Source organism: Pongo abelii, chromosome 13 (assembly GCF_028885655.2).
Source record: "Pongo abelii isolate AG06213 chromosome 13, NHGRI_mPonAbe1-v2.0_pri, whole genome shotgun sequence".
In the NCBI taxonomy this organism is placed as follows: Eukaryota; Metazoa; Chordata; class Mammalia; order Primates; family Hominidae; genus Pongo; species Pongo abelii.
In genome coordinates this window covers 40687905-40711651 of record NC_071998.2, presented here as the reverse complement: position 1 = coordinate 40711651, position 23747 = coordinate 40687905, and the positions used below count along the sequence as shown (strand labels likewise).

The window sequence follows — 23747 nt, the reverse complement described above, 5'->3', positions numbered from 1 at the left end:
AATTACAATTTCAAGTGAATCATCAACTGTACATGTGAATACATTTCAATTCCAGAAATATTCTGTCATGATAATTGATGGGTTGAAAATACTTTGTGACCTATAGCACTTTAAGTTGGAGTGTCGCTGGCCTATCAGTAGATTATTGGATAGTTTGAATCAACAAGCATTTAAATATACCAGAGTCATGCCATGTTCTATTCTGTTTGTAATGAACAATTACTCCTTAGTTATCTGCTGACAAATCAGATTTTGGAATATTAGGTTTTGTGTTATCTCATGAGAGTCACCTGTAAATGATTCCTTTAAATAACTCCATCTTATTTTTCACTTTAATTGCTTTCACCCCCATATTAGCCCCTACTTTGAGCTCCACTGTGAAGGTAGAAATTAAATATTTCTGAATTACTGTGAAATATATAAATATAGCTATATCTTCCGTAGTATGTATCTATAAATTAAATTTTAAAGAGCATGGATTTAAATATTTCTACTTTGAGATGACAGACTGTTCTTTGTTGAATCTAATTCTATTGATATTACTCCAGATTTATTCAGTATCTGATAGTATAAACAAGTTCATATAAATTTCGTTAACACCAGTGTTTTTATTTTTTTTCTTTAGGAAATTGAAAAAACAAAAATTGATGCTGAAAATGACAAGGAATGGATGTTGTACATTCAGAAACTTCTTGAAGGACAGGTATTTCATTTTTCTGTTTCATATATTAAGCTTCCAAATAAGAATTCCAAGCCTTACATTTTCACCAGATGTCTAACTTTTTGTAAACACTTCCCCATTGTTTACTTCTGTTAGGTAAAGAAGTATTCCAATAGGTAGAAAGGAAAGTTAACCCTCTATTTGTACTTTTGGAGTTAACAAATGAAACAAATGCCTTGGGATAGAGCCAACATGGGTCTTAGCAAATGCATTAATTAAATTATTGAGTCAACCTCTGTGCTTGCTAGACTGAAAAGGATCCATTCTCTCAGACCTCTTAGGAAAAGAGATTCTTTATTATGTGTCTTCAAAGTTAGTAGTTGATATGGACACCTGAGGAGTTCATGGGTTTCAGTGACCTTTTACCATGGACCTGTTTCCAGTCAATTCATGTTTTCCTCACAGCCAGACAGCTGTTTATTACTGTGTCTTCCCGCATTCTCTACAATATTTTCTACTGAGACCTCGAGCAGCTTGTTAGTGGGAAGTAAATATTGATTTGGCATCCTGTCAATGCAGAAAGAATGAGAAAATTTCCACCAGAGGCCCCTCAAACATTTTCCTATCGACATTTTCTGGGCCGAGTGGAAAGCTGCGTAGAGGATGACAAGGCCAAGACGAGTTGAAATCCCTGAGGGGTCTATTGAGACTGCTGCTGTGACCTGCGTGATACTTTTTCTTCCCTTTCAAGTATTTTTTTAATACACATATAGTCTGCTGGGATGCGCCCCTCTTGTAAGTGATCAAGGGCAGTTTATTGGCAGGTGAGAGCCCTGCTTTTCTAGTCATAGCCAGCTTTTGTTTTGACATCACTGACAGCATGTAATGTATTCTAAAACTTTTTCCTTATAGTTCCTTCGGCTCAACCTAATTGTTTATTTTTTACATGGACTGGAATAAATAAAAGCCAAAACATATTTGTCAAAATACCCCAAAAATTGTCCTGTGATTTTTGGAAAGTCATTGTAAATGTTTCTGTGTAAAGATTAAAAATAGAAACTGATATTAAATGCAATTATTTTACACTTACATTAACAAGTATCAGTTTCCGTGCTTTTAGTAAAGTCGAGAATAAGTAAATAGTATATAAACTATTCATGTTAGTGTCAGTTTGATATATTTTTGAAACATTGTCTGGAATCACTTTAATAACAATAGGTGATTAAAAATCATTTGCTTAAAGTTGTTTAAGTGTAGATGTGCAGGTGCTAGACAAAGCCTTTTACACTGACTACTTGCTTTTGAGAACAGAGGCCATTTCTTAATCATGTGGTACTCCCAGAACCTAGCTCAGTGGCTGGCACATCAAAGAATTCAATAATGATTGTAATGAGGTTTTTCTTTTCAAATTGAAAATGATAAAAATAAACTTTTTAATGAATTTTTAAAATGTTCACTTTGTAATTATGACCTGTATTTATTTGAATTAGAAATTTTATCATAATTATGACTATAAAAATAATAAACGTGTATGTGTAAAGCTTTGTTAAATTTTACTAAAACTGTAATGACACTGGACCTGAGTTTTTTTGGTTAACACATGGAGAGGTATATACATACATTCTACATTAGCTGAATGTATGCTTATTCTGTCCAGTAAGTATAAAAAAATTCTGTTGAAAATGGCATCAGACTGCTTAATACTGCAGCTTGATATAGTGCCTTTTTGTGCCACTGAGCCTGGACTCTGGAATATAATTGCCAGGCAGTATTGATTTAATTGCCCAGGTTTATTTGTGGACTCCTAATTATTGACTGGAGGTAAATTTAATGGAGCAGCCTTTATGAACACTGGGAAACCGCTGCTGTTGCTGTTATACATAATGAACTGCATCATGTGCCTTTAGATCATTTTTCAAGCTAATTTTATTCCACTGTGACAGTATGATAACATTTAAAAAGTCAAAGACTTTTTATTTTTATTACTGACATAGGTGGTTTTGCTGATGTCTTTGAATTTTGTGAGAGAAAAAATAGGTACTTCATTGGTTGCACTTGAATGTCGCTTTATAATTACACCCAAGAGAAAAATCTATAAAATAGAAAACATCTTTTTTTTAATCCTACTTTTTTTCTCTCTCAATCCGAGCAATTATATTTGTCCTGAATTTTAGAAAAGGTTTTCTTTGCCCACTAGTTTTTTTTAAGAGTCTGAGTTACACTCACAGGATTGTATGGGCAAAAGCGTAAATATGTTCATTCATACATTTTTGTTTAGTTTATGGCTTATTGCTCATTGGATATGAGCTTACATCATCTTCACATTGTGGAATAACTGAAGACATTTTCTAAAAATTACTAATTAGTCCAATATTGATTTTTTTATTCAAATATTTTGATAAAATTATTGGAAAACCTCTCTTTTATGTCCTCTCTGTGTGTTGGGTGCTGTATGTGATCAAACCCTGAGATTATCAGGGTGAATCTGGCCCTGTGATTTTCTTTTGTTTGACTGGGCCACAGAATTGCTTTCTGGTAAAAAAGATAATTTTTTTTCTGCTTTTGTTTGATAGAATGTCATATTGATAAAATATTCACCACAAAATAAAAAGCTATTCTTCCATGTGGTAATGTGGAACTAATAATAATATGATACCTACTGCTGTTGTTAGCTACAAGTGCACAAGAACTAAAAGGTCTAAAATTTTAACTTGTGTATATTTGATATGGAACCCAGATATATGCCATTATTTCAGGTAGTTGTGATGCTATTGGTAATTTTTTGTATTTGACATTTATCTGCACCTTGTCTTTGTCCCCAGAGATTTCTAGTAATAAGAACCACACTGAAAAAATCTTACTAAGTCTACTTTTATCTTTCTATGGCATAGCTGCCTTTAATTTCTTTGAACATTTTTATTTGTATAAATCTCTCTTTTCACATTGATATATTTTTTAAAACTTATAATTTATGGCAGAGACAAACAAGAAAATTGATAATTAAAGTAAGATAGGAGAAACCACCACAATTAGTTTGTCTATAGTTTAGGGAGTGGGAGAAAAGATAGAAATAGGAAAAGTAGGCTGGGACCAAATTATAAAAGCTTTTGAGCAGGGTCGGGATATAATCAGAGTTGTGCTTTAGAAAGATGCTTAAGACCAACATTGTAGGATGGTTGGAGAGAGGAGACTGGGAGCAAAAAGGTGTTCTGGGTAAGGGGCAGTGAGAGTCTGGATGTGGCCTGGCCATAGTATTAGAAAGGCTGGAGACAGATTGTGATCTACATTATAATGAGTGAATAGATAGCAGTAATGAGATTAGATGAAAGGGGTCTGGGTGGAAACCAAAAGATGGGTGAGTTTAATATACTACATGAGGAGAGAAAGATAATGATATCTTTGGAGGTTTAGGGAACAAAAGAGGTAAGGCAGTTTTAGTTAAACAAAAGAAGTAAAGCCAGGCATAAAATGTTACATAGTTTATGATTCGATTCATACAAAATGTAAAAATAGGCAAATTTATAGACAGTATGTTTGTGGTTGCCAGAGGCTGGGGGGTTATAGAGAGTGACTGCTTACGGATAGAATTTCTCTGAGGATGATGAAAACGCTCTGGAATTACTAGTGATGGCTACACAATTTTGCGAATGTACTAAAAACCAATGATTTATATACTTTAAAATGGTGAGTTTTGCTATGTGAATTTTATCTACACTTAAAACAGTTAACTCCTTGATAATGGAAAATATTACAAAAAGAAAAAAAAGAATGCATTTAAAAGTAAATTTAATAAATTGCTTATTTCACATGTGTTGTGCCCCCCACCAATAGCAGACATTTCTTTAAATGCAATTGAACTTGAATGCTGTCTAGTGGCTGTAAATATGAGTAAATGATATAAATATTTTTATTTCAAACTCAGTAGTTTCTTTTCAGTTGGCACATAAGGAGATGTCCTACCTTTATATTCTAATTGGTCTTACCTGTTCACATATCCAAACAAGGAGTCAGTTTTTTAAACTTTTCCCACTAAAAGACAGTGTTTATCTGTTCTGCCCATGCTGATCCCCCAAATTAAAATTATAATAAAGGTCATTTTTAGGCCTTTATGATACCTAAAACAGTCCTTTGTACTTGTGACTTTATAAAGGCAATGAAAATAATTAGTGGAAATTAAGCTGAGCCTGTGCTCTGGAATCATTAAAAAATATATATATGAGTACCTTCTACATGCCAGGTATTATTTCAGGTTTGGAGAATATGGCAGTGAATAAAAGAGATAAAAATTCACTACTCTTATAGAATTTACACTTCTGGGGATGGAGGACAATAAATAGTTAAAATGTAGAAACTATGAAATTTACTAGGTAGTTAACTTGAGTAGAATTATGGGTAGATATATTAAAATATGTATATATGTATAAAACAAATAATACATAGTTATAACCAGAGTGTGGGTCTTTACTAAGATTTCTATAAATACCCTTAGACATGAATGGCTAGAAAATGTGTCCTTGATTTATGGTGTGTTGCTTTATTCTTTGTTATTTGCTAATCCTTTTTTAGGTTTCATTTTGTCCATTTTAGTCCACTTTGTATAGATCATTTTCTTCTATTGGAACTATATAAAAAATTCTGTCTTTTTGCCTTCAGTTTTTGAGAATTCAAAGTACAGACTTTGATCAGTGGCTTTTCTTTACCTTTAAAAATCTCTGTTCCTATTAGTTGCTTCAGATCTTGCAAATGCTGAAATTTAAAATGGCTAACTTTCCCCAGTGTCCTCTCTGCAAAATATGCTTACCTTCTGTAGAATGCCTTGCAGTGTGGCAGTGGGAAGGGTTTTATAAATCTCCCTGGCTTTTGTAAATAGAATATACTACTGGCCTGAAGGTTAACTGAAAGTTTCTCCTTGCAACTCTGAAGCCATTTACTCTGTGGTTATTTCCTGTGTTACACTTACAACAAATGCATTCAGAAACTGACATACTCACACACTCACTCTGTCTCATCCATGTAAGCCTGCACACTCAGTAACCCATACAGAATTAATCCTCACATTTAGATGAAGTAAGAAGAGTTTAAAATTCTCTACTCACAGCCTTGCTGTTTTTTTTTTTTAATTTAACAAAGTAAGCCTACTTTCGTATCACTAGAATGTGATTACAGTTAAAAGGATCCTTTTAATAAAATAATTAAATTTATTTGAATCTACAATATCAGTTTTTTCTTGTAACTCCTTTTTCTTTCTTTCTCATTTTATTGTCTTCTTTGTGTAGTTTTGTCTCTTCTAATATATATTCTTGTGCTATAAGAAAACAAAGAAGTTTATAACCAGTATTCTAAAATTAACTCTCAACCAAATATAAAAAGATTTCTGCCTGGAAGTTCTTTATTAACAGCTAATTCAATTGCTGTATATATTTGAAGTTAGCAGTACTATTTATTCAACAAACTTTTATCGAGTGCTGATAGTATGTAAAAGTGCTAGTCAGCATGGGAAACAAATAGGACAATTCATGTCTTTAAAAAGCTTAAACTCTAAAGTAGGAAATTAATAAGTGTTGGGATGCAGAGAAAATTGTACACTTGTATGTTGCTAATGATAATGTAAAAGGGTGCTGCTATTGTGGAAAATGCTATGGCAGTTCCTCCACACATTAAGCATAGAGTTAACCATATTATCCAGTAATTCTGCCTTGGGGTATATCTCCAAAAGAATTGAAAGCAGGAACTCAGACAGATATTTGTACACCAGTGCTCATAACAGCATTGTTGACAATAGCCAAATGATGGAAATGATCCAAATGCCCACCGATGAATGAATGGATAAACCAAATGTGGTTTATGCGTACAGTTTATTATTCAGCCTTAAAAAGGCATGAAGTACTGAAACATGCTACAATATGGATGAGCATTGAAGACATTATGCTAAGTGAAATAAGTCAGACACAAAAGGACAAATACCCTGATTCCACTTATTTGAGATTAGTTAAGTTTGTAGAGACAGAAAGTAGAATGGTGGTTGTCAAGGGCTGGTGGAACGAGGGGAATGGGGAGTTATTGTTTAATATACGTGGAATTTCAGTTTGGAAAGATGAAAAAATCCTAGAGATAGAGGTGGTGATGGTTACACAACAACATGAATGTAATTAATGCCACTGAATAAGTGACTTAAAAATGATTCAAATGATAAAATATTTATCATTTCTATAACATAAAACAATTTTTTAAAAATCTGAAGTAGGATTTATAGTCAATATATGTCGGGACACAGGTAATATTCATTTAAATTATGATTTCCAAAACATTGGGAAGCTCTTATTAATATAAGAGCCAAATTAGTGTAGTCAAATATAGTATGGAACAGTTTTGCCTTCTAGATAGACAAGTTCCTTGAGAGCACAGTGAGTAATCTTTTACCTCCTATACCATGCTAAGGGAAAACAAAAAGTCAGTAAATTGTGCCCTAAAAATATGGATTACCCAGAGAAGCATTAAAATGACTCCTATTCTTGCACCTTGAAAAGCCCATCCTATGTCACCTCATTCTGTTTTTTTAACTTTCGAGGGATATTAGCAAGAACATTTTTCATCTAGATTTAGAACTAGATTTTTCCTTGGCTGCAGAAAATAGAACAAGATACGTGAAGCACAATGGTTAATAAAATCAAAACTCCATACTTAAAATGTTTGCATTGTAAAAATCTAAGCCAACCACTCTTCCAGAGCATGAGCTCTGCCTTGTGGAATAATAGGAAACTCAGTAACTGCTGAAGAAATCCATGTTCAGCATCACGTGCCTGAGATTCATTCAGTTTCTCCTTATATTGACCAGAACTCTCTCCACACAGTAAACTTACAATGGCTTATAGTCAGAAGACCTGGGGTTGCGTTCTGTCTCACGCTAGCATGAGAAGAAGTTAGCTCAAGGCAAGTAACTAAAGCCTCTTTAATTCAATATCTTCAACTGTAAGATAGAAAAAATACCACCTGACAGATTTGGAATGATAAAATAATGCATGCCAAAATGCATTGTCCCTTGTAAAAGTGTTTTGTCACCCTTAAAAAGGATAATAACCGTTTGAGGCCTGGGGAAAATACATGGAAAATAACTCAAACTTAGTATGCTAGTGATTTCTTATGTTTAATTATTTTTAATTTATTTTAAAAGCATATCTTTTTGCTAGATTTGCTACTAGTCTCCCCAGAAGATGCCTAACCCATTGCCTACTATAGAGTAAATACAGTCATCACTGCATGAGGACATTTTGGCCAATGACAGACCACACTATACAATGGTGTCCCCATAAGATGATAATGAAGCTGAAAATTTTTTTTTAATTAACTTTTATTTTAGGTTCAGGACTACATGTGCAGGTTGTTATATAGGTAAACTCATGTCGTGGGGGTTTGTTGTATAGATTATTTCATCAACCAGGTACTAAGCCTAGTACCCAATAGTTATTTTTTTCTGATCCTGTCCCTCCTCCCACCCTCTACCCTCAAATAGGCCCCAGGGTCTGTTGTTCCCCTTCTTTGTGCCCATATTGTCTCATCATTTAGCTCCCACTTATAAGTGAGAATAGGCAGTATTTGGTTTTCCTCAGCAGCTGGGAGTTTCTTCCCCTCCCTCATTTTCCACTCCTATCAAGTCACTTTTCCCTAACTGATGACCAATATTCTCATAGATCAGAGACTACTGCTGTGCCTTCACCTTTAAGATAATGCTTTGGGCAATGATACCAGCACAAAAAGGAATTGAATTCCCTAAGCTCCCTTGGACATCAGTTTGGACCCCTGTGAATTGTTGGGACATTGATTAGTTTGCTAAGGATATAATGGAGCTGAAAAATTCTTATCCACAAGTCACACTGTAACCATCCTAAGGTTGTAGCACAACACATTACTCTTGTTTGTGGTAATGCTGGTGTAAACAAACCTGCTGTGCTGCCACCCATAGAAACGTATAGCGTATACAATTATGTACCGCACATAATACTCAATAATGATAATAAATGTCTGTTACTAGTTTATGTATTTACTATACCATACTTTTTTTTTTTTTTTTGCTCACAGAGTCTCACTCTGTCTCCCAGGCTGGAGTGCAATGGCGCAATCTTGGCTCACCAAAACCTCCGCCTGCCGGACTCAAGCAGTTCTGTCTCAGCCTCCTGAGTAGCTGGGACTACAGGAGCGTGCCACCATGCCCAGCTAATTTTTTTTTTTTATCTTTTGCAGAGATTGGGTTTTGCCATGTTGCCCAGGTGGTCTCCAACTCCTGAGCTCAGGTGATCTGCCTGCCTCAGCCTCCCAAAGTGCTGGGATTACAGATGTGAGCCACTGTGCCCAGTCTACTATGCCATGCATTTTATCATTAATTTAGAGTGTACTCTTCTACTTATTAAAAAAAAAAAAAAAAAACTTAACTGTAAAACAGCCTAAGGCAGGTCCTTCAGGAGGTATTCCAGAAGAAGGCATTGTTAACATAGGAGGTGACAGCTCCGTTTGTGTTATTGTCCCTGAAGACCTTCCAGTGGGACAAGATGTGGAGGTGGAAGACAGGGATAGTGATGACCCTGACCCTATGTAGGCCCAGGGTAATGTGTGTGTTTGTGTCTTGTTCTTTAATTAAAACGTTTAAAAATAAAAAAATACAAAATTATTTATATCCTTACAGAATAAGGGTATAAAAATGTTTTTATACAGCTGTACAATATGTTTATGTTTTAAGCTAAGTGTTCTTACAAGAGTCAAAAATTAAAGCTTACGAAGTAAAGTTACAGTAAGTTAAGTTTAATTTATTATTGAAGAAAAAGGTTTTTTAATACATTTAATGAAGCCTAAGTATACAGTGTTTATAAAATCTACATTAGTGTACAGTAATGTCCTAGGCCTTCACATTTACTCACCACTCACTCACTGACTCTCCCAGAGCAACTTCCAGTCCCACAGGCTCCATTCATGGTAAGTGTCCTATTCAGGGGTACCATTTTATAAAGTCTTCTACACCATATTTTTACTACGCCTTTCCTCTGTTTAGATATACTAATATTTATGATTGTATTACATTTGCCTACAACATGTAGTACAGTAACATGCAGTAACAGGTTTCTAGCCTAGGAGCAATAGGCCATAGCATATTGCCTAGGTGTGTAACAGGCTATACCATCTAGGTTTGGACAACAACAAAATTGCCTAACAATGTATTTCTCAAAATGCATCCCTATTGCTAAGTGATGCATAACTGTATTTGTTGAGTGCTTTCATTGAGGAGGTATAATTCACTATCCACATTTATCCAGATTCTGGAGCAACATATTTAAATCAACATTGAGTGACACAGTGATGAACAAGAGACTGAATAATTCAGTTCTCTTTTGGATCCTTCCCCATCCCTTTATTTTTCCTACCTGTACTATTAAGTGTTTTCTTAGTCATTTCAGGCTGTTATCACAGAATACCATAGACTGGGAAACATTTATTTTTCACATTTCTGGGGTCTGAGAAGTCCAAGATCAGGCATTAGCCTTAGGAGCATTCTTCCTGTTTTGTAGATCATGGTCTTCTCATTGTATTCTCACATGGCAGAGAGAGCAAGGGAGCGAGTAAGCTCTCCTGTCTCTTTGTATAAGGGTACTAATCCCATTCAGGATGCTTCCATCCTCATGACCTAATTACCTCCAGAAGCCCTTATCCCTTAATACCATCACATTGTAGTTTAGGATTTCAACATACAAATTTTGGGGGAACACAAGCATTTTTAGTTAATAACAAGGGTCTACCTGCTAAATACCTTTTATATCAGTTAAGCTTTCTTTTCCTGAACTCGGAGTTTGCATCCATGTGATAAACATTGGTATTCACACCTAGTCCTATTGAGCCCCCAAATTATTTCTTTGATGTCTACATAAAAAGGGACTCCTTGTTACAGTGGACTGTAGACTCTTAAAGCATTATCTCTAGCATGCATATCTCACCTAGTCATGAAGGAGCATACAAGGAATGGACATATCCCCTTAAAGTATATATACTACACAGTTCCTGGCATTTGAGAACGAAGTCAGTCATATTAGGATAGTCCAAATACCAGTATTAAGATGTATTTGTCATTATGTGTGCTGGCTTTGTGAGAAGACAACTGGGACTTCAAAAAGTCTTGCAGGGGGTTGGAGAAGGTGGGATAAAGTAGTAATGTGTCAAGCTTTGTGTAAGACCAATGTCCAAACAATTCATAGGGGTCCAAACTGATGTCCAGGGGAGCTTAGGGAATTCAATTCCTTTTTGTGCTGGTATCATTGCCCAAAGCATTATCTTAAAGGTGAAGGCACAGCAGTAGTCTCTGATCTATGAGAATATTGGTCATCAGTTAGGGAAAAGTGATTTGATAGGAGTGGAAAATGAGGGAGGGGAAGAAACTCCCAGCTGCTGAGGAACCAGTGACAAAGGGTTAGCTCTATCTAGGCAAGTTTTGGGGACGAGAATTATAGTGTCACACAGGAACCAGACAAGAAGCCTAATCACAGCCTAGAGGTGCTTCTGGGTTTGAAGGAAAGTCTATGGCTAACTTAAATTTCTCTTCCATCTTACGTAACTTACCATAGCTCTAAAGAACTTGCTGGCAGTTCATTTTACTAAATCCTGAAGTAACTTACCAAGCGTCTCCCCAACCCCAAGGACTTTATAAATAGAACAGATCACCCGTTTGCTTTAAGTGTTATGGAAGCACTCTTTGAAGCTTTTTTCTTCATTCTGTCTTACAACTTCTAGAGTAAGGTTCAAAATTAAAGAGAAAAAAGCTATAGCCTTCAACAGAGTTTGAAAGCAGCAGGCACAGCCTTCTCTGTCCATTTTTAGTAGAACTCCAAGAGTTCTTTTTTTCTATTATGATATGCAGCAGAAATAGAAACAACCATTTAGGAGATGTGACTCAAAATTCAGTGCCAAATTTAAATTATAAATACATTGTTCTTTCTGATAGCATTCTTGATTATTTTAACAAGTTCAGTCTTTAACTACAAGATAGTAGAGTGGATGCTAACCACTCAGATTTGTGTGTGTGCTTGTATGTATATATATGTAAGTAAATAAATGCATATACCAAATGTTGCACCTTTAATTTTATAATAAACTACATTATCCTATCTTACTAAGGTCTCATTAAGTCATATTTTAAGAGCAGATATAATTCATAAAATTTTATATTCTTAACTTTCAATATGACTCTAGATAAAAGTCACATTTTATCTTACAAGAAGTATCTTTTTGGTCATAGTCTTCAAACAGAAAACAAGAATAAAAATGGCCAAATTGTTAATTTTATCCTTTATACTTAAAAGTTATCCTTATTTCCATTTTTTCTTTCAATACAAAAGAATTTCAATTTTATATTAAGAGTATATTCCCATTAATGCTGATGTAATACGTTATTTTTATGTTTTGCAATCATTTAAGCTTTGCTGTTTTTCTAAGATAGTTCTCAAGCATCTGCAGTCATCATTTATATCATTTATATGTCACCTCTAAAGGAAGCCACAATTTGTAAGTGTGAGTAATAAATTTAAGATTGTGATAGGTGCATACCAGTTCCTAAAGGTAAACTTCTGTAGGTATTTATATGTCAGAGAAGCTAAAAATCTGTGTGAAATCAGGGGAGATCCCTCCAGTAATGGAAATCACTCTTTGCAACAGGAACAGCTAGAATGACTAGGAAGATCTGCCTTAAGACTACCTATAGACCGAGGCAAACTTTGTCAGATATCCCCGTTAAATTTCTATGCCAAGAAATTTCACTCAGTATGAAATCTTCACCTGTCCATTTTTCTCTTTATGCTGAAGAGTTCAAGCATGTGTAACTCTGCGGTGATATGCCCAGGAGTATCATTTCTCCTTCTTTATCCAAGAGAGAAAAAGAAATCATGCAGGCTCTCTGGACTTTGTAATCCCTGGCAAATACCATCTGACATGAAACCCACAGCAGCATAATGTTGGTTTGTTGTTTCAGATGTATTTGATAGGGTGCAAGAAGATCTTTGCTGTGGTCAGTCAGATTGCCACTTCTATCCAACTCTAAAATCCTATTAGTAAAAGAGCAGCTATGCCTGTCTGTATGTCTCCCTCAGAGATTTCTAAGGGTGACATAGCCCCTTCCAGAATGCATATAAAGATAATATAATTAACTATAAACTCCTTGTATGAAATAAATATGCATTTAATCTGGACTTCAAAGTAGAAGGTTTGAGTCTCTTGTTCTTAGTGTTTTTAAAACATTTTGCACTTAAAAAAATATGGCAAACAAATAAGCAGACCATGTGAATTTTTAAAGTGCTTTCCAAGGCATGTTGTATTTTAAGTACAGTTTCAGTCCTAACTCTAACCATGCTAGAGCTACATGCTGAGAATTGATGTTCATGTGGTACTGTAAGATTTTGAAGAGCTTTCTTGAATCACTGAAGATTAAATTGTGTTCCATCTGACTTTCGGGTTAACTATAATTTATGATGTTTAAGAATTAGCGTGATATAAGTAATGACTCTCAATTAACCAAAATAGCCAGTTAACTTGAAAATTCCACTCTTAGCCATTTTTATAAACAAAATATTTTGGTAATACATTCTAGACTAAGGAGAATTGTTTTGTGTACAATCTATGAAAAATGTTTGCTAAATAAATGAATAGTATAAACTTGGTAAGAGAGGTTATTTTTAAAACCAAAGTTGTTAGTGCATTCATTATTTGAATACATATTGAATCTGTTCCATAAACCAAGAACTATTTGTAAAGCAGGAAGGGACAGCTACTTAAATTTTTTTAAATTGACAGTTACTTTAAATTGTTGCATTTATTTGAAAACATAAGTATATTTTACAAAATGTTTTGTTTTGTAGTTCTGACTTTTTCTTAGTGTTCCTCTAAATTTGTTTCAATTATTAACTATTTTATCATATTTTCTGTTATAAAATTACCTTAATTACGACTGAGCCTTATGTATTTAAAAAATAATTTTTGAAAGACCTCTTTGGAAGCTGAATTTACAGTTAGCAATAAACCATAAAGTATAAACAGCAAGTAGAGTGAGCACTGGGTTTAGAGGAAAATATTGTCAATTGGTTCACAGAAAGGGAAAATAGAAAAATTGAATTAAAATAAAAATTTTAAATCTCACACTAGTAAGATGTATGAAATTTTGTCTAAAGTTATGTAATGACAAATAATATGATTCTTCTGAACTCTTATAGACAAATAGGTTCCTGCAAGGGCAGTAGATGTACACATACTCTACATTTTGATTGAAGGATTGACTCCTTTTTGAAATCCAAAATGTGTTAGCCTCTATAAAAAGCTTAAAGGAAGCTTATAATCTAATAAAACAGGATTGGCATACAGTTGTGTTTAACTTTGAGGCTTTTAGTTTTATTGGGAGCCAGAGCAAGAGAAAGGGAGTTGGTAATAAATTCGTAAATGGACTTCCCATTCCACATTGGAGGCTTTCTGGAAGAGTTATTTGAGCTTGACTTTTTAAAGGTAACGTCCATGTTGAAAGTTGTTCAGATTACAAGATAATAAGAGTACATTTAGATTTAAATTTGAAAATGAAATTTGCAAACAATAGGATTAATGCCAACACATTGTGGACTGGTGAAAGGTCTGTGACATTATTACATAGGAAATGATATAACCAGCATGTTCCCCAAACTTTGTTTCACGGACCACTATTTCAGCCTGATAAATAGACCATGAGAACAGGATGGACAAGTGAATTTAGAAATAGGATATTATATTGCCCTCTTGGAGAGACCAGTGCCTGTTAGACTTTTAAAGACTCTTAAGAGGTAGAAGTTTGGTTTGTTTCCCAAATGTATTTGATTAGAGAACAATTTTAGAAAATGAAACACTTCTGCCTTGTTTCCACCCGTAAGGGATGGGAAATTACTCCCTTCTTGTATCTTCCTTTTAGATAGGAATGCATGTAGTACTGAGTGACATCATTTAAATGAAAGTTTCCCAGTAGTCTTGTCATTTTTTTGTGCATTTCTTTCACACCTAAAATTAATGCTCTCAAGGTTTAAAGTTTTATTTGTAAAGCTGGCATCTTTGTCCAGTGTAACTCTTTTTTACATCCAAGAAAAGCAATTTGTCAAAATTAAAGCGTACTGCTTTTATCATTATCCTCCATGAGAGAACTGATCACATTCTTTTTTCTTGTTTCTAAGATATGCTTTTCCCACTTCTTCACATTCCTGAAATTGGGATGCATATGCAATATGAGTGTGTTTGATGTGGTAGGTTTTTCCCCCTAGAAAAGCTGTTTTAAAGTCAATGTATATGTCTTCTATTCATCTGTATCTTAAAACTGAAGAAATGTGCTCTTTTGGTATCTTATACTTTCTTTAGTGGTAAGTTTCAAGTAAGACAAATATGTGAAGCTCCTGTGTTTCTAGGGAACAGACACAGACTCAGGCTACCTTAAGAAGAAGGCAGATTACTGTAAACATAAGAAGGGACTTAAACTAGAATGCTCTTTGGGTCTGAGGCAGTTTTCTGGATCAGCTGTGGGCTCTATTTCTCTTTCATGGCTAATGTGGTCTATTTGTTTTTGCCTGCCTGCTCCTTAGTTCTACTACCACAGCTAGTCTTTTCTCTTTTCTCCAGTCCAAATTTAGCAAAGAGCCATTCTGATTGGTTTAATTATAGACACCTTAGCAGAGCATAGCTGAGGACCCAGACAAAGGCCATCAGGCCATCTTGGGTCAGATGCCAACAGTGATGCTGTCGGTGGTCCATCCTAGCACAAAAATGGGCCTGATGCTACTGCCCTGCAGGGAAGGGGGCTGGGCATGCTAAGCATTCCCATTAATATATTCAGGGAAACAGAAGTAGTGTATCCCTGGTTGATCTAAAGGACAAGTCCAAGAAATGACTTAACAAACTTCTTAATTATGACAGACCTCTTATGTGAGGCTATGTAGCTGAAAATAAGGATAAGAGAAATTTCTAGGATTCAGAAGTAACTGGGGCTGCATTTCAGATTGTCTTTTACTTACCACCTATAACTGTATAACTGTATTGGATGAGTTGGAGTTCTACAGGCAACTCAGTGAAGCAGAGGGAACAATAAAACTTGACCAGAAAAGTTATATAAATTATGAAATTTAAAAATGTAGTCTACATTTCATAAACTCAGCAGTTTGCAACATGTGTATTACACTTTGATATGCCAAACAACTTTTCTATAACAACTTAATCAATGGGTATACTTTTGCCATTTTTTCCTCTGAAGTTTTTACTCTACAATTCTTGAGATGTTCGGCTCTAATGCAGACATGTGGATTGATGGTTCTCTCTCATTCTTTTATGAGTGATGAACACACAGTACTACTTCTGTGGGCCCGTGTGCCCTAGAGATGACTGTAACCTGCTATTGATCAGCTGATTGAAGATAAATGGCTTAGCTGCTTGTATTGCAGATTACATCATTAACATGGTCAGTAAACCATGAATTGTTCAATAAGGCGTTTATCTTTTTTCATTTTACTTCTGCTCTTTTATCATTTTTATTAGAAAAGATAAAATTACCCACACTAACCAGCAAGATCAGTAGAAAAGAGATCCAGTAGGGTACCATTATGGTTGCAAAGTTGCAGACATCTAACTTCTAATGGTTTAATGATATTTAGTATGTTTTTGAACTGAAGAAAATATAGAATTTTAATAATCTTTTTTTGTGTTTCTTTTACAGCTTCCTTTTGCCTCATATTTGCTAGAAGCAGTACTGGAAAAAATAAATGAAAAAAAGAAACTAGTTGAAGGATATTTCACAATTATGAAAGATATTAGATGATATTAAAATGGAGAGCTTTATTGCAAATGTGAAAACTTTTTACGTGGTGTGATTGGAATACATGCATTGCAATCCTGACACAGTATCTGCTCCATCTATCAATAGTCAGGTTCAATACCAAAATAAGAAGTCTCTGAAAATAATTAATTGCTGAACAAGTGAAACTAATTAAGTACATAGCCATTTAAAAGGAAATAGTGTAGCATTTGATGGTCGAATACAAATATTGCCACAAATCAGTGCAAACTTAAAAATGATTTTCCTTCTAGTGCATTAAAAGAAACGGAGCAGGCTTGGCACACACAAATTGGCCTGAGCATAAGAAGAAAAAGTATCAACTAAGGATTTAATGTTTTAAGTTTCATGAATTAACTAGACTTTTTACATAAAACTGCTATAGATGGCCATAAGTGGTCCAGGGAGGAACAGATTTGTAGTATGAGCAAATATAAAATGAAGCATCATAACTTGAGCATTTATTGAAATAAATTGTGTGGTCCAATTGAATCTGTTCTCATTGATGTGCTGGTTTATGTAGGAGATACTGTGTATTTCTACAACTATTTGGCAAAAACAAAAACATTTTCTTCTTCTCTCTCTTAACTTCACAATACTGTACGTTGTGTAGTCATATAAATTTGCAGGAGACCACAAACTCAGTGTATAAAATTAGGCTCTATTTAACAGAACTACTACTGTGGTCAACTAATTAAAGTTACATTCTTAACCATGATGTCGTCCTTACTTAGATTCCTGAACATTCCCACCTCATTTCACCTCTTCACCGTGTTCCTGCCATACCCTTTTTGGTTCCTGTAATTCACCAAACTGGTGCCTGCCTCCCACATTTGCCCTTGGTCTTCTCTCTTTCTAGAATACTCTGCACTCAACTTTCCTCATGGCCGGCTCCTTGTCATCATTCAGGTCCACCTTCCCCGGTCCCTCAGAGACACATTCTCTGACCAGCTTACTATTTTATTTCCTCATAGCACAAAATTATCTGTCTGTTCATGTATTTGTTTTCTTCTTTTCCCTCTTTAGTATGTAGGTCCCATGAGATTAAGGCAAGGGTTGGCAGATTATAGCCTGCAGGGCGAATCTGGCCTGCCATCTGTTTTGTATGGCTCACAAGCTAAGAATGGTTTTTGCCTTATTAAAGGGTTTAAAAAAAATCAAAAGGAGAATAATATTTTGTAGCATGTGAAAATTATATAAAATTCAAATTTTTGTGTCTGTTAATAAAGTTTTATTGGAACACAGTGGTGCTCATTCATTTCTGTACTGTTTATGGCTGCTTTCACAGTACATGAGTGTAGTTGAGTCGTAGTTAATGGAAGAGACTGTGCTTCTTACTGCTTGGAATGCTACAAATAACAATGACACAGTTACAACTTGACAGAATTTTAGGTGACACAAATACTGCCTTACTGCAATTAAAAAAATATATATACCAGTACACACTTTTCATGTCAAAACAGGAAAAGAAGAAAGAAATGACCATCAAATGTCACACACTTAAGGCACAATGAAGTGCGGATTTTGTTATTGAATTGAATGGCGAAGCATTGTGTTTATTATGTGATGACACTATATACCCAAAGAATGCAATTAAAACATTACCATACTAAGCATTCATCACAATATTCCCAACTCACAGGAAAGCACGAGTAATAAAAAATTACAAAACTTAAAATGTAATACCTCATTACGGAAGAATTTTGTTACAAAGATAAAAATGAGACTGCTAGTATGACCTTGATAGCAAGACTAAACGAAGACAGTGTACAAGAAGAGAAAATGTGGTAGACTGAGAAATGGCCCCTGAAGGTGTTCACTCCTTAGTCCCCGAAACCTGCGAATGTGTTACCTTATATGTCAAAAGGAAATTTGCAAATATGATTAAGTCAAGGATCTTGAATGGGAAGATTATCTTGGATTACCGATGTGAGCCTGATGAAACCACAAGTGCTCTTATGAGAGGGAGGCAGGAAGAGTCAGAGAGAGAGAATAATGTTACCAGAGAGGTAGAAAGAGAAATTTGAAGATGCTACAGTACTGGCTTAAAATATGGAGGAAAGGGCCATGAGCCAAAGAATGTGGATGGCCCTTGGAGACCAGAAAAGGCAAGGAAACAGATTCTTCCTAGAGCCTTGGGAAAAGCTCAGTCCTGTCAGCACCTTGACTTTACCCCAGTGAAACTGATTTTGGACATCTAGAACTGTAAGATAATACATTTTATCTAATTTAAGCCACTAAGTTTGTGGTACTTTGTGACTGCAACAATAAAAAACAAATAGAATTTGCCAGAAATCTGTTTAGAAATTTCACATCTATGTTCATGAGGGATATTGGTCAAAAGATACACAATCAAGGCTGGTTCACTATTCAGAAATCAATCAGTGTAAACCACCATATTAACAGGCTAAAAATACCACACGATCATAAAATTTGATATAGAAAAAGCATATGACAAAAATTGGCACTCATTTATTTAAAAAAAACTCAGAAAACTATAAATAGGAACTTCTCAATTTGATGAGACCATCTTTTAAAAGCCTACAGCTAACATTGTATGTAATGATGAAGACCAAACACTTCCCCCTATAATCAGGAAGAAGGCAAAGATTTCAACTCTCACCACTCTCTCTCAACATAACGTGGGAAATTCTAGCCAGCCTAATAAGGCAAGAAATGGAAATAAAAGGCATCCAGATTGGAAAGGAAAAAGAAAAATAACTACTCAAAACAAAACAAAAACAAAAAACTTTACAGAATTAACGAGTCCAGCAAGATTTCAAGATACAAAATCAACATCGAAAAATTGTGTTTCTATACACTAGTAAGCTAGTAAAAAATGTGGAAAATAAAATTAAAAATACAATACAATTTACGATTTCCCGAAAAAGAGAAATACTTAGGTATAAAACCTGCAAAACACGCATAGTACTTGTGTATGAAGATTATAAAACACTAGCGAAACAAATCAAAAAGATCTAATAAATTAGGAGACATAGTAAGAGCATGGGTTAGGATACTTCTGTTAAAGATGCCAGCTGTCTCCAAATTTATATAGAGATTTAACACAATTCCTACCAACATCACAGCAAGAGATTTAGGAAATAGAGAACATTTTTCTAAAATGTATATGGGAACTCAGAAACTAGAATAGCTTTTAAGTAAAACTAAGAAGCATAATAGTGGGAGACATCACTTTACCCAGTTTCAAGGTGTATTAAATAGCTACACTAATCAGGAGTGTGTGATGCTGGCAGGTAGAGGGCTGGACAAATCAATGAAAAAGAATAGAGAACCAAGAAATACACCTAAGCAAATATGCCCAACTGATTTGAGACAAAGATTCAAAAGCAATTCAATAGAGGCATAATCACCTTTTTGACAAATGATCCTGAAGTAGTTGGGCATCTTGGGTTAAAAAAAAAAATCTTGACCTAAACCTCACACATCACACATTCAGACATAAATTACATCAAAATGGGTCAACATTTAAATGTAAAATGTAGAATATAACATGAGAGAAAATCTTCAGGACCTCAGATTTGGTGAAGAATTTCTAGCCATGACACCAGAAGCATGATGCAAAAAAGAAAAATTGATAAGTGTTACTTCATCAAAATTAAAAACTTTCGCCCTGGGAATAGACAAGCTACAGACTGGGAGAAAACATTTGCAAATCACTGACAAAGGATTCATATCTAAAATAAACAATTCTCAAAACTCAACAGTAAACAACAGCAAGACAGTCCTCTGTGAGTAACATTTATATCCTGGGAGATTATGAAATAAGCTTGGGGCTATGGCTGCTATAAGTGAAAGTTGTCATGTTTATGTGTGTTTCAGAATATGGGAGAGCGGAGAGTGAATTTCACTCTTCAACGCTAGCCCTTACTCATCTATTGAAAGCTTTGCCTATTTTAATTTCTTCTCCAAATTATGCAGGATTCTTCCCAGTAGCAAAAATGACCTTTGGATTTAGAGGGTCGAAAGTGAAAATTACTATAATAAATTTGTAGCCACAATGAGAGAAGCTTACTTAATGTTCTCAAATAACTGTAAAACAAAACAAAATGTACCAGAAAACATTTGAGAGAGCCTTTTATTGGCCTATGTTCCGAAGAGTTCATGAGCTACATGGACAGAAGAGTTGCTGTTTTTTTCCTCTTAAAAAATTTTTAATTGATACGTAATTTTACATATGTATGGGGTAAAATAGAATGTTTCAATGCATGCGTACATTGGATAATAATTAAATCAGGGTAATTATATCTGTCACCTCAAACATTTATTACTTATTTGTCATAAGAACGTTCAAAATCCTGTCTTTATTTTATTTTAGATTCAGGGGGTACGTGTGTAGGTTTGCTAAATGAATACATTGCATGATTCTGAGCTTTGAGTTTCTAATAATCTCATCACCCAAGTAGCAAACAGTACTTGATACATAGTTTTTCAACCCTTTCTCCCTCCTTTTCCCCACTTTTGGAATCCCCAGTGCTTATTGTTTCTATCTTTGTATTTGTGTGTACCCAATGTTAATCTCCCACTTTTAAATGAGAACATGAGGTATTTTGTTTTCTGTTTCTGTATTAATTTGCTTAGGTCAATGACTTCCAGCTCCATTCCCGCTGTTGCACAGGATATGCTTTTGTTCTTTTTTATGGCTGCATAGTATTCCATGGTGTATATATCTTCCACATTTTCTTTATCCAATCCACCACTGATAGGCACTTGGGTTGATTCCATATCCTTGCTATTGTGAAGAATGCTGCTATGAACATACAAATGCAGGTATCATTTTAATAGAATGATTTACTTTCCTTTGCATATATAACTACTAATTGGGTTACTGGGTCAAATAGTGATTCTGTTTTTAGTTCGAAGTGTTGCTATTTCTAATTCCTACATTCCCATGTACGTAACTGCCTTTGGTATTACACAAATTTATATAAGTGGCTTAATATAATGGATAAAAATGACTTTTTTGTTGCCTGTGACATGAAATCGTTCATCAAAAAGATGATTTTTTTAAAAAGCCTCTTGACTTTTAATTTTTAAGTACACAGACATATTTGATTAGAAATTTTTTTCTGCTCACCAAGGAATGGTGGATACTACAAACACTTTTGCACACAGTCCAATCCTCAGTTTCCTTCGTTCTTCAGCAGACACAGTCTACAAAACCAGAGTTTTGACATCAGCTCCTTCCAACACTTTTGCCACATTCAACTTTCCTTTCACCTAGGAAATGATCATTGGGGATAATTTAAAAGAAGGTGGTGCCCCTGCCTTCTGTACTCTTACATTTTGTGTTAGAGAAAATGTTGCTCTTTGTTAATGCTGACCCTAGCACGAAGGCCTCAGAGTCACCCAGAGAGAAGTATTAGAGACTTCCCTGGGTTCATGCTCCACCCTGTAGGTCAGAATTGTTTTAGCATACAACCCTCTCTGTTCTTCCTTAGTGCACTAATCGTGACACTCTCCTCATGAATTCAGTGATGGACCCAAGCCAGAAAAAGAAAAGCATAGTCAAGACATTTTTATTTTCCAGATTTTTCTTTATTTTTATACGACGTTTTATTTCAAGATAATTTAACATTCACAAGAAGTTGCAAAAGTAGTAAGCAGAGTTTTTGAATACGCTTCACCCAGATTCCCTGAATGGTAACATCTTACATAACCACAGTACACTGTCCAAACCAGGAAGATGGCATTGGTACAATATTTTTAACTCAAATATAGACCATAGATGGATTTAAGTTTTCACATTGCCTTCGTTGGAGTGTTTTTAGAACATTTTGTCACATGTATAGATTATACAAGCATTACTACAATTTAGATACAGAACTGTTCCATCAGCACAAAGAATATTCCTCATGTTACCCCTTAGTACTCACACCCTCCCTTTAACTCTAATCCCTGGCAGCCACTGACCTGTTCATCATCACTATAATTTTGTCACTGAGAATGTTATATAAATGGAATTATGGAATGTATAGCGTTTTGACATTGGCTTCTTTCACAGAGCATAATGTCCTTGAAATCCATCTAAATCATTGTATATATCAATAGCCCACTTATTTTTAATTGTTGAGTAGCATCTCATTATATGGATATACCACAATTGGTTTATTCATTTACCTGTCAAAGGACCCGTGCAATTACACACCACTCTTGATGGTCAGGGACTGGGAAAGAATATGATTGAAAAATTGGTTACGATGAAATCTGGAGAAGAGGTTTTTAGATGGACCTCTCTGAATGAGCAAATAATGTGAAGATATTTACATCCCATGTCATGCTCACCAAAGGGTGACCTCAGCGAGGAGGATTTTAATAATCAAATTGATAGGATAGGATAACCTGCTCTGTAGATGCCCGTCAGCTTCTTTCTCCAACCACCCCTGTCTTTGCCCAGTGGGCTCCTGAGCAAAGTGGCCATGGTGGCAGGGATAGAAGTTATGGCACGTGCTCAGAAACAGGAATTTTCACTCACCAAGGCTGAGCTGGCTATGGCCACTACTGAGTGCCCAATCTTTCAACAGCACAGACCAACACTCAGCCCTTGATATTGCACCATTTCCTGGGGGTGATCAGCCAGCTACCTGGTGGCATGTTGATTACATTGGACCACTGCCATCATGGAAGGGGCCAGGTTTTGTTCTTACTAGAATAGACACTTACTCTGGATGTGGATTTGCCTTATTTGTGCAAAATGCTTCTGCCAAAACTACCATCTGTGGACTTACAGAATGCCTTATCCACCACCATGGTATTGCACACAGCATTGTTTGTGATCAAGGAAGTTACTTCACGCAAATAAAGTGTGGCAATGGGCCTGTGCTCATGAAATTCATGTTCGTCACCATCCTAAATCAGCTGGTTTGATAGAATAGTGGGATGGCCTTTTGAAGAATGTTACAGTGCCAGCTAGGAAGTAAAACTTTGCAAGGTATGGCAAAGTTCCCCAGAAGGCTGTATACACTTGGAATCAGTGTCTAATATATGGTGCCATTTCTCCCATAGCCAGGGTTCATGGATCCACAAATCAGGGGGTGGAATTGGGAGTGGCACCACTCATCATTATCCCTAGTGACCTATTAGCAAAATGTTTGCTTCCTGTTCTTGTGACCTTATGCTTTCCTATCCTAGAGGTCTTAGTTCCAAAGAGAGAGATGCTTCCACCAGGGGACACAACATTGATTTCATTGAACTGGAAATTAAAACTGCTGC

At 35.2% G+C, this 23747-nt stretch overlaps 1 protein-coding gene across 7 annotated transcripts in view; it reads left to right on the top strand.

Annotated features, from left to right (window-relative positions):
• CNTLN (centlein) overlaps nt 1-17758 on the top strand; it is a 352032-nt gene extending 334274 nt beyond the window's left edge. For 6 of the 7 annotated variants that reach the window (XM_054519817.2, XM_024252705.3, XM_024252704.3 and 3 more), the window contains 2 exons: nt 626-703; nt 16398-17758. In XM_054519817.2, coding sequence (XP_054375792.2) covers nt 626-703; nt 16398-16499 — 180 coding nt within the window. In that variant the 3' untranslated portion in view covers nt 16500-17758. Of the gene's footprint in view, nt 1-625; nt 704-1126; nt 5750-16397 lie in introns of those variants that run through there. The other variant, XM_054519813.2, reaches the window with a different exon arrangement.
• The last annotated feature ends 5989 nt before the right edge of the window (nt 17759-23747 follow it).